Raw genomic sequence first — 12,500 nt, forward strand, 5'->3', positions numbered from 1 at the left:
TTATGCGTTTGGTTCGGCTCGAAGTGTAAATCGGTGTTTGACCCAAAGTTGGTCTTCATGCGTTTTTCAAGGCTGGCTAGGCGTGAAAAACGCCTCAGCCGCTCCAAATAAAATCAGTCGAACTTGATTGGGTCAAACGCCTAACTTCACATGAGCCTAATTGGTTGAATTGGGTTCGGCTCATGTGAAATACGGCGTTTGACCCGGGCCCTCTTAAGCAACGCGACGGCAACGAGGACGACACACTTCGCATACTTAGTGAGCAAAAACAATAGCTTTGCACGCCCTGCTCGCATTGTTTCCGAATTTCTCTTGGGACATACTCATCATCGCGCAGAATGCCTATTGTTCTCCGGACATTTACTTCCAGAGCAATAAAACTTATAGATCAGTAAAATTAGCGGCCAAGAATGACTCAAATGGTTCTCATTGGTCAAATATTACGCGCTCTTTCTCCCTTGGGAAATTTTGCTTTGCTCATTAACTTGTCAGGGCGGAGCTAAGAAACAAAGGACGTTTCAAGTTATTGTTTTCACTATTGTTCCTCGATATCACACTTTGAGAATGCATTACAAGCCGACTTTCGCAAAATGTCTGTTTTAGGATTTCGCATTTACTGGAAAAAGCTCTCGGCCTCTTGGGCTAAACTGCAGAATACCCCGCCACTTATTTGCATTTCATTGAATAAGAATAGACTCTATTGTATTAAGTCTCGTTCTTCAAAAGATGTCGCATAGGGGAAACAATAGTGGTTAGCTGTGGCGGGGTATTCTCGCCTCTTGTTCAAAACAAACATAACCAAAAAGTCCGCTATTTTCCGGCACAGTTTCTTACGTGCAATCGATAGACTGAAATTTGTAGAAAGAAATAAATCAACTCGAATCAATGTTTAACAGAGCGAAACAATCGAGAAAAAGAACTTTCTTGCTCAATGTTTGGAAACGAGTTTCGGTGCACAAAAACAAAACTTTTCAATCCTTCGCGACTCAAGATGGCCGCCGTGTGATTAACGCCTGTGGCAATCAGCAGTGAGCTTCATTAAAGTTTGTTACGTTGCTTGTGCGTGAATGTAAAGTGATTGTATCTTTTAGCGCGTTTCTGCTTAGCATTTCTGTCAATGAAATGCGGGTAAGTATAACCTTTAAAAGGCTTCGTTTCGCTTTTCAATGAATGAATATAAATGAATCGAAATGAATAAGAGGCTGACGGATCTTAGTTGCGAGAAGGTTTCCGATGCGTTTTGTTACGTTGTAACGCTGTCAATCGGCCCTTACTGTGTGTAACTCCTTGGTTGTTAAATTAAAGTGATGGAATTCTTGCTCTGACAAGATATCCTCGACGAAGCTTTTGGGGAAGGAAGGCGAGTTAAGAACTGTAACTTTTTTTACTCAAAGGATTCTTTAACCGAGTTTGTTCTTAGTAAGCGCAAAGCTTCCTCTTTTACAAAGCCCTTCTAGACGCTGAGAGGGTGAATAGGGCAACTCTTAACCTCCGCCAAACCCACGGCAACAAATGTGGTGCCTTCACAGGCATTCGTACCTACGAAAACTTAAATGTCGATTTTTTAATAAAGTGAATAGACTTGTTTCGCCTGAATCTTGAGTAGCTTATGATCGAAAAAGCTAGCGCGCGCATGTCTTTTCTTTGTCGCGAAAGAAAGAAAAGCTTTAACTAGAACATTTTGGTTTGACCGACAACGTTATCCACGTCTTCCCCTTCATTTCTTTCCTTTTTCTGCCATCTTTCGTTGAAACGATCTTCTTGCGGAATCGGCGGATGCTTTCGCCCAGTGCGTGGCCCACGCGCTCGCGACCAGATTCCTCTAATTTGTAGGCGAAGGGAAGGATGCTTATTTGCAGAAGTTCGAACAAAATGGCCGGTTTCCCGCAAACGTCCCTCCATTTCCATAAACATCCGTTCACTTGAAAATCGTAAGTATAGTTTGTAACATTAACGTCTGGCGGCACGATGCGAATTAACAATGGATGGATCGGGTTTTCGAAGAGCTCTGAAAAGAGTTCCCGATCACTATCGTATTTATTGGTCGCGCAAGCCATCATCTTTGTTTTGTCCGAAGGTCCTGAGTAAAACAGCTGATCCTTATGGCAATATTAAAATTCGCGGTAGATGTGAATATTTTTTTCGTGCGGAGTGGTTTTCAACAATAGGCGTTGTTTCATTTGACAGGCATTCTTATTCATGTCTGGGCTGAAAACAATAGCTCGCCAGCTCTAAACGCGCCATTTTCAAATGAAACTACGACTAATAATTTTCAAACTGAAAAACGTAAAGGTTCCTCGTGACCAATTTTCGAAATTAAAACGGATTCTTTTCAAGGACATACTCATCTGCCATTTGCCGTGCGTGAAACTCTAGTATGTATGTTAGTTTTCCCAAAATTGCTCTCCAAAATTACTGTCTATACGAAAATTTGCAAAATTTTCCGTATATTCAAGTGGAAAAACAGAAAACTTCTACTTCCTCAATTTCATTCTTTTTTTAGTGCAAATGGTAGACTAATCCTTGATTTGCAAGAAGCCGTACGTGAACCTTTGAAGTTATCATTTCTGAGACTCGGGAAAGTGAATTTTGTGAACCCTAGTTGCCTAGTTTCGACCCATTCTTCTCTAATTTATGGGTCTTCAAAGCGCGATCGCATTCGAATTTGCCGCTTCAGGGATTATGAATTATTCATGATGTCCAGGCATTCTGCGCGATGTGTCACAGGAGAAATTGCAAACAATGGTTATGCAACATTTGGGGGAAGGGGGTAAAAGAGGATTTGTGTAAGTAGAGAACTAATCTTAACTTACTGGCTGCGCAGTTCCCCCAAAAGCCATGATGATCATAATTATCCGTTGTTGAACACCAAAGTCTGTAATGGCCATCAGTCGTGCAACTGCTGTAAACCTTTCCTCGGTAGGTGAATGGAAAATGGCACCATTTACCTTCTGTTGTCTTAACACTGCAACCTGTAGTGAACACAGTAAATTGGTAGTGCAAAATGCAAGACGAAGCCAGATCCGTGCGGTAAATCACGAAAATGGTTTATTTTCTAATGACACGGCTAACGTTTGCAAAAACGCATCCCTTCCTTGTACTTCTACATATTCATTGCCGTGAAATTGACATCTGAAATTCCCACGACCTGATCCTGTCTGATCTTGTAGCTCAGTCGGTAGAGCAGCGGTGTATTAACCCAAAGCTCGTAGGTTTAATTCCCACCCCTTTTGTGGGCCCAATTCCAATAATAAGGCTAACGCTCATACGATTTACATAGGTAGAAAAAAGCACCTCACATTACACTTCTCCCTTGTTCCTTTTTCACTTCATCCAGGAGCCCATGACTAGGAGTTTACAACTTTATTCCATCTATGAAACGGCGTTTTTACAGACCAAGTTATTTATAGTTTGATTTTCCTGCGAAACCGGACCTTTCCAGCCAATCACAAGTCTTGCATTAGAAATTAATCCACATGGGAACGGGGATTGGCACTCATGCAAGCCAAATCGTATTTTAGAACTCGTCTAAAAATAGCTTGATCTGTGAAAATGCCGTTACATAGACCTAGTATTGGAGCTGTAGGCTCCTAGTCATGGGCTCCTGCTTCATCCCATAAATGTGCCGCTTCATTTTATTTAAGGTGCTTTATAAAACAGACAACGCGCGAATCTACGCAAGGGGTCTCCGCAAGCACGAGCGTGCGAGGAATGCTCTCCAGCGATAGAGAGGCTTTGAAAGAAACCAAGAAATGATAGCGTTGTCATTAAGACCTCACATTTGATGATTTCACGTCCTTGTACGTAAAGCACCTGCGTGTTCGCGCGTGCAGCACGATTCTTTTTCCTCTTTTAACCAATGATATCATTGCTTCGTGGCCTTTTTCTCGACGTAGGCATCGTCGTCACTACTTTACCAATCGTCTTCTTTATTCAAATTTGTAGATTGCTGGAGACATTGAATGGCTGTAGCCTGCTATATTCGAGATTGAATGATCAGTGTTCCCTGAGTATTTTTTTGAAAAGCAAGCGTTTGTGTCCGAAATACTTTAAATGATGGACCGCCTAATATTTTTGCAAATTTCCCTAGCGCTGAGATCTTGAATAATTATGGAGTTTAAGAAATGACGACGGCTACGACAACGCCGCAAAACAATAATAGGGAACTTGAGCACCGACAACGGTGACGGCAACGAGAACTCGACGAATTTGTATATTTAGAGGGAAAAAAACAATAGCCTTATACCCCCTACAAGTGCATTTTTCACTTTTATCTATGCCTTTGCCGTCGTCTGCAGAACAACAACGTGAAATGGCTAAATTTTTGGTTTTATGAAGAACATCAAAACTTGAAAATAAATTTTCATTTACTCCCGCAATTTACGAGTGGTTCCGACCAATAGGGAGCTTAAGCACGCGCGTTTTTGAGAGGCGTACCAAGACAGTGCTGTCTCCCGAATATTTATACAATGATCTCTAATAGAGAAAATGTACTTTGTAATGTAAATGTGGTTGTGTGAAGACAACTTAAAAGGGAAAGCAGCTCACTTCCGGTTGCCGTCCGCGTCTCAAAAACGCGCGTGCTTAATAAGCTCCCTAATGTCATTTTTGAGAAAACACTACACCCGCGTCACGAAGTGATTATAATAACGCGAATTTATATTTTCAGATGACGTTTTCGTTGCCGCCGTCGCCGTCGACGTTGTTTAAGTTCTCTATTAGATTAGAGTTTGAATCCGTAACGTTTTCTTTCCGGATACGCCTTCTCCACACGTATCCGGCGAATTCGTTGGCGAATATATCCGGAATTTTTCAGATGCACTCTCCAGAGTGGAATTTTTTTAATCCGCTATGAATCCGGCTTCTCTGTGCAATTGCAAACATTGCGTCCATAAATGCGAGGATCATAGCTTTACTTGAAAATTTGGTAAACTGTCAATCCGACAAATAATTATTTTAGTTTTGACGTCTCGTACGCTCGCCCGTACACTCTTTGCGGAGGAGGAAAGGGAATCAGGTGTCAGCCAGTCGTGGTAATTGGGATGTTATATTTTCTTGGCGAGAAATGTGCAACCTGCGTTTTTCTTTTTGGAAAATTACGCAGGAAATGGGGTGGGCATTGATGTCGCATTCAAAAACTTGTTTACTTTAGGAAGTTACTATTATAGCGACGAACAACGGGATAAAGAGCAGGAAAGCGTACGAGAGGAGAATCGACAAAATTTCAGAAATTTCTGTCGAAAGCTCGAGAAGCCGAGGAACGACAAGAACGCTGCTATTTCAATGAAGAATACCGGTAAAAGTTGAGAGAAACAGAGCGGGAGACAACACAGACAAAACACTTATTTGCAACGGACTTAACTAATTAGAGTGTAATTTGAAGTACTAGTTTTCAAGCCCATATCAACCATGTGAGCGTTAGCATTACTAATGGAAATGGGCCCACACAAGGACAGAGAAAAACTCTGACCAGGGTGGGAATTGAACCTACGACCTTCGGGGAAAACTAGCTCACCTTTCTGAGAGGTCGCCAAAATGAACTGTGTCACCGCCGCGATCGAGGTGGAAGCCATCAAGAGGCGTTAAATGTGCACAAATTCAATTCTAGACCTTGTGAATTTACTTCCGGTCCGCCTGACCTCGAAGGAGGAGGAGGTTCCCTGTAAGTCTTCATTCATAGGTCGTCACTTTTCAGTTGGGTATGATACAGTCGAAACTTCCGTAAGCGGGACACCGTCGAGACCAAGGATAAGTGTCCGCTTACGGGAGGTGTCCGTTCAAGTTGGAAAAAAAAAAGTGCAATAGAGGGCATATAATACACCACAACAAGTCTTTTACAGCTCCTTAAGACAACTTGTAGTTCGGTTTCAAGGTGAGTAGGCAGGCAAAACACGACTCTTATTGATCAAGATAGGAAATTCAAAGACCTCAGAGCTTTTCTCTAACAAGTACATCTTTCAAAGACCTCCTTAAGGGAGAGTTTTTTAAGATTTCTCTTAGTAAGGGCAAGTTTTGCATAAGATGCCATTTGTTCATTAGAATTTGTTTGCGATTGGGTGAGGAAGTTCCTGAAGAGTGCGTCTAACCCAGCAACGGCAGTTCTTATTACGGAAAAGCGGATAAACTGTGAGAGGAGCAGGATATGGTATAGAATTGCCTTGCTCCTTTAAGAAGAGAAATTTTCGTGCGACTGGCTTGGAGAAAAGTTTAAAAACGACATGAAATGTGGACCCCGAATAGGTGTCCGTGTCCGCTTACGAGAGAATTCGATTACAGGTGGCGTCCTTTAGTGGAGGTTCGACTGTACCCAAGTTTTTTCAGTCAAAGTAAGACAGATCTACTTTTTCTGCCGACAGTTTAAGCCCTACCTCCATGGATAGTCACCTGACGGATTGACATTGGGTTGGTTCCCGCCAGACGCTGCTGAGTGAAGTACTTGTCGCTTATCCATAAAGGTTTATTTCTAATGAAAGCCTCATATCTGGAAGGATGTCTTGCGTATCGGCTCTAGACGGGAAAAAGAGGCCATTTCGTTGAGAGGAATTCCGGGTAGGAAACGTTTTCTGGTTGGTTAGTACCCAGTAGTCAGGAAACCAATACCCCCCCTCATCTACTTACCCCAATTGCTGGCTCCAAAAATGACTGGAAAAATGCTGATAGCGGGAGATATTCTGAAATGTTTGTGATCTCCTTTCCACCAGTGATACTCAAATATTGGTAGAGAGATGCATTGCTTGCTAAAACCGTGGTAAGATAACCATTGACGAAGTATCTGCTGAAAGGATCTTGAGTTAACACAACAGCCAGTTCATTGGGTGTCATATTTAATAATGCAAAGCCGTGCACGGAAGCGTCGAATTTGTAAGTAAACGTGGCCTGTTTTCCAGCCAGCTCTTTGTCCCTCACCGCTTTACATATTTCACTGGTCTCTTGAGGAAGGGACACCTCACACGGGACTGCAGTTACAGACCTTGATAAAGAAATGAAATTGGTAATTATTTAACAATTAGACCCGTAGCCCACAGGGCGTAGGCATAACGCAAATAGGCATAACACGAAAAAGCTTAATGCAAATAGGCATAACGCCATAGGGCATCACGCAAATAATCATTACGCGAGACAATCAGCGGTCGTAGGAATGACCTGGAGCCTTCGTATCTTTTTTGAGAAGATGGTGATCGAAGGGGCGATCCTTCTTCTTCCACTCGAATGTCTCGGCTCAATATTCGAGAATTGTTACTGAACTATTACGCCAGTAAGAAAATGGTTTCCTGAAGTGATTTTGATTCCTTTCGACTTAAGAAATTAATTTACGTCATTTTTTCAGCTGAAACTATTAATCCGCAGAGTACACAGATAGTCTATTCTTCGAAAAGGTTTGGCAATGACAGAAAACTTCTACCACGAAGTCAATGCTACGCAGGTACCTGCTGTTTTTTATACGGGTCAACCAGGCCAACCAAGATTCCAAATAGAAGCCGACAGCTTGAAATTCCTATTGTAATTAGACTTGAAATTACCACAACGATGTCCGTAAGCTTGCGAATTCGCCGCTACCCTTTTCAGTAAGCGCTCTTTCTTGCTCGGACTGATCTTCGGTCGTTCTCTCGTCACTCAGAAGCCGAAATGCATCGCTTACAAGAGACGACACTATCTACTGTGAAGCAGAACCTGCACAATTTACAGCCATTTTCAAAATGGTGCTATATGAACCAGCGGCATGAGTTTCTGCCGGGGCTAGTTTTGTCGTGCTTTCAGCAGCAATTACCGACCCTTCCCCCACTCCCGACCACATACCCACCCCTTCCTCCCTCTCTTTGCGTTAACCCTTTTAAAGAGATGCCTTTTCGCAGTATGTCTATCTAAGTTTTGCCTTTTCACGTTATGCCTATCTGCGTGATTGATTTTGCCATTATGCCTTTTTCTACATTTTGACTATCTACATGATACCTGAAACTAGTGTTCGCCCTGCAGCTTCGAATCGATGCATTGGTGATTTGGAAATTACTATATCAATTATGATCGAGGATTGCATTTTCTCATAGATATACCTGACAGTAACCTTCATTATTTTTGGGTGACCAAAAAGGAATTAACAGTGAAAGTGATTACTTGTATTGTGGTGAATTAGATTCCATAGGAAACACTTTTCTAGACTGCCAATTCACCCTGTCTTTTACTCGTCAGCTGGTGGGGTGGTTTAATGCCACAAACAATACTAGTTTGTAAAAGAAATCTAGTTTGGCTTTTTCAAGCTAGCCTTGCTGCGCATAGGGCTGTGAGAAGGTTTACACTATACTTTTTTAATACATGATGTATTACATGTATTCAAACAAGCTTACAGATAACTCGATTATTTTGTCTGAATTTTCTTTTTCATTTTTATATGTATCTTGGTATTCAACTGTAATGTAAACTTCCGAATGTGTTACGTGTTCAAAATTTAATAAAATATAACAATGAATAATAATAATAATAATAATAATAATAATAATAATAATAATAATAAGATATTCCGTAAGTGGAGAGTGGTTAAAGAGTGGTATTTTCAGAAGGGCCGCCGCACTCAAATCAGTAGGGACTTTTGGATCGGAGGATGAGGCCGACTACGAGAACGAGTTTCCGTTCTAAGCGCGCGAACTTCAACAAATGACGGCCTCAGTCAAACCTTATGCGCATGCTCATTACGGAAAACTCGTACTCGTAGTCGTCCTCGGCCTCCGATCTAAACCTCGCTAACCTCAGCTTGCATTTGCTGGACTTGATTCGGGACTTCTATTAAAGCAATTTTTATAATTCGGCGGAATCTTACCTTCAAGCGCCAAGTGCCAAGCTGCGTTTTGGCTTCCATCAATCAAATTTCCAAACGTAGCCGGGAATATCGACTCCGCCTCCGGAAAGTGGATTGGAGTTTTTAGTTTTTGTTTAGTTCACTGTTTGAACACCATTATGATATGTTTTTAGACTGAAATTCTTCAGTAAAAAGATTCGCACAGATTCCAACCGTTAGGACCTTGTTATTTGACTATCTTAATAAGTATTTTCGTATAAATCGACTTTGAGATAAAAACTAGCGCTAATGATAGACAATACCAAAACAATATCGTGCACTGTTAGAACTACATATTACACAAAGACAACTTGAGTCTCCTGGAAGACAAGACGCAGCTCAGTTGACACAATGTAATCTATCGCTTTGTTACTTCACTACCACACGAAAGCAATGCATGTCTTTTTTTTTTCTAAAGATGACGGGAATTTCTTCTTTCTAACAAATGATTAATTGATAGGCCGGTAGCCAGGTTTTTAACCTCAGAAAAGGATCTGTTTCGACGTACGAACGTGTGAGGACCTGTGAGCCAAAGGGCCGCTGCTGGTATGACTTCTGGGTGACCCCTTAAATGGTCTTAATGACCCCCCAACTTGAAAAAAAATTCCTGGAACGCTGCACGTACCACAGGCAACCCAGTGTACGCTCACGGAGCGTCTTGTCTGAGTGGGGTTCCGTCCTATCCGGGGTACCACAGGGAACTAAGTTAGGCCACTGGCTATTTGTTTTAATGATAAACGATCTAGATATTAGTTCACCACACCTTTGGAAATTTGTAGACGACACCACTGCGTTAGAGTTTGTTCCAAAGGGTGGTGCCAGCAATGCCCAGTGTATAGCTGACCGGGTCATCCAGTGGTCTCATGATAACAGAGTCCACCTTAACGCTGAGAACCTCCTTTGCCAAATAACCAACTGAGTTTGATCCAGTGATTGACGGCGGAAAAGAGCTGGAGGTGGTGGACAGTGTTAAGTTGCTAGGGGTAACAATAAGTAGTTCTACCTCACCATTTCGATACCATTCGGGATCACTACTTGAGATTGAGCATGTGACCAAGATCCATGAGCAGATTGAGATCCATCTGAATGGTTGTTGAAAATTTGCGCTGTCTAAAATTCTAGTTTTTAGCGAATACTCTGGTCAGATATTCCGTTTATATCCACTCCAAGTCAACGTTAACCTATATCTGTACATCGAGGTCAAGAACGCGTCTACATTTGGAAGGAGAAGAGCTGCTAGAAGCGAAATATTATCCTGAAAGTATCGGGCATGGCACAAAATTCACCGCTTTCGAACACTGAATGCTTGCTTCAAGAAATTGGCCATCCGCTCGCCTTGGATTCCTCCACCACAAGCAGACACCCTCCTTTACAAGACGAAAACACAGACTTAAGCGCACAAGTGGGCAAATATACTACTCAAGGGGCAAAAGGTCGAGGCAAAAAAGGCGGGAACTGCAAAAGTGCCAAACCGCCAAAGGCAAAGGCCGTACATTCCTCGCAAAATGTTGAGGAAACTCTCTCGGTGAAAGCACCTGAGAATACTCATACCCTGTTACAGCAACTTATGGGTACAATGCAATCCTTCATGGAAGAAAGAACTTGTAAAGAACTTGTAAGAACTTTGCATTCCTTGCAGACATCGTTGTTGACTACATTCGCCACCCAGCATGATGCGCTTAGCGACGAGCATTCCCCATCCTCATCAGAGGATGACGATGAGCCTAGTATCCCCAGAAAAAAACGGCGATTATCCGACAATTCGGACGCTGTTGACTCAGTAGGGGATGCAATCAACAATTTGCTATCAACAGATAGTCTGAAATCGGACGCGACTGCGAAACCTGTTCACTACTACAGGAAATCGCAAACGATTTTAATTGTGATGAAAGCAGTGGCCCAGACATTGACAAAGATCTGGCGACAATATTAAACGGGTCCATGACAAAACCACTGCATGACCAAAAAATTAAAAAGTTTAATGGATCAATATCCTCTACCAAATAATTGCGAATAGCTCGCAGTTCCGAAGGTGAATCCCGAAGTTTGGGCAAAAATGACCCCTCCAACGAGATCTAAAGATATCAAGTCACAAAAGCTTGAAACATTTTTGTCTAAAGCTATGATAAGTCTGGGCATATTGACAGAAAAAATTGTAAAAGAAAAAGGGAATGAACATCCTAAAGAGGACAACTCCAAAGAAAACCATTCAACTAGCATGGCAAAGATCACTCTTGATGCTATACGCTTTATTGGGCAAGCACAACAAGAGCTGCATCACCTTCGCAGAATTGAAATAAAACCTGATCTTAATCCAGAATATAGGCAGTTATTATTATGCACCTCCCAAATAACAGCTACGAAGCTACTGTTTGGTGATGATCTGGCCAAGTCCATTAAGGACCTAAATGAAACTAACAAAATGGCAGGGAAATTGTCCCATGGCTTCAAAGGACGTAGTAAATTTGCCAACAAGGGCAATTCTTTTTTAGGTCAGAGTTCCTTTTACAATCCAAGTCCTCATCACCTCCAGAAGAGCCACCAATGGCGAAAGAACAGTTGGGCTTACAAAAACAAAGGAAAATTTCTCAAACAGAAGGAACAAAACCACTGAGTTCAATTCCCAAAAAAGATGGGGGTCACAGACTCATATTAAACTTGGCAAAACTCAATGAACGAGTACAAAAAAGGCATTTCAAAATGCAAACGCTTACCTCAGCAATTAACCTCATTATACCCCAATGTTTTATGGCTTCCATAGATTTGAACGATGCCTATTACTCAGTACCTGTTGCTTCTGAATACAGGAAATATTTGCGCTTTGGCTGGCAGGGCAAGGTTTTTCAGTTCACTTGCCTCCCAAATGGCTTATCCAGTGCTCCAAGGCTCTTTACAAAGATTACAAAGCTACTATTCTCACACCTCACATTAATGGGGCATCTTAATTCTCCTTATATTGATGATGTTCTTGTACTAGGGGAAACAAAAGAGGAATGTAGGGAAAATGTAAAGGCCACAATTAATTTGAGCCTTCAACTTGGATTTGTGGCTCATCGCAGAAAATCAGGCCTTGAACCAACCCAGGAAGTTGTGTTTTTGGGTTTTATACTCAATTCAAGGGACATGATCATATCTTTAACACCAGAGAAAGCTACCAAACTGAAACGCTTATGTCTTACTTCTATTGATAAACAAAAAATATCTATACGGACATTAGCCCAACTAGTGGGTCAAATGGTGGCTACCTTTCCTGGTGTGGAAAGAGGTAAAGTTTACTATGGAAGATTAGATAATGAGAAGTCTACCCAGTTAAAGCGGTCCAAAGGGAATTATGAGACAGAATTTCAGCTGCCCTCATACTGCTTAGATGATTTACATTGGTGGGTTGACAACATTGAGAATGAAAACAACCATATCTCTCATGAACCTCCATCCATAATCATAAAAAGTGATGCATCAAAGACTGGATGGGGCAGAGTGAGACAAGGCAAATCCACATGTACAAGGGGACCATGGTCTTCCCAAGAGAATTAAAACCATATCAATTATCTAGAGCTTTTAGCTGCTTTCCTGACCTTAAAAGCTTTATGCATGCTGAGGGTATCCTCATAGCCCCATGGTGGCAACCCAACCGTGGTTTGCCAAACTTGTTCGAATGACCATTGATTGC

General features: G+C 41.9%; 1 protein-coding gene across 1 annotated transcript in view; it reads right to left on the bottom strand.

Annotated features, from left to right (window-relative positions):
* Nucleotides 1-12,500, bottom strand: part of LOC137969529 (polyunsaturated fatty acid 5-lipoxygenase-like) — a 40,828-nt gene that overhangs the window by 21,652 nt on the left and 6,676 nt on the right. Inside the window, exons 3-5 of the mRNA XM_068815826.1 lie at nucleotides 6,619-6,970; nucleotides 6,369-6,507; nucleotides 2,814-2,972 (exon numbers count right to left, since the gene is read on the bottom strand). Of these exons, the coding sequence (XP_068671927.1) occupies nucleotides 2,814-2,972; nucleotides 6,369-6,507; nucleotides 6,619-6,970 (650 nt within the window). The remainder of the gene's footprint in view (nucleotides 1-2,813; nucleotides 2,973-6,368; nucleotides 6,508-6,618; nucleotides 6,971-12,500) is intronic.

The sequence above is a fragment of the Montipora foliosa genome, chromosome 9, assembly GCF_036669935.1.
Source record: "Montipora foliosa isolate CH-2021 chromosome 9, ASM3666993v2, whole genome shotgun sequence".
Lineage (NCBI taxonomy): Eukaryota > Metazoa > Cnidaria > Anthozoa > Scleractinia > Acroporidae > Montipora > Montipora foliosa.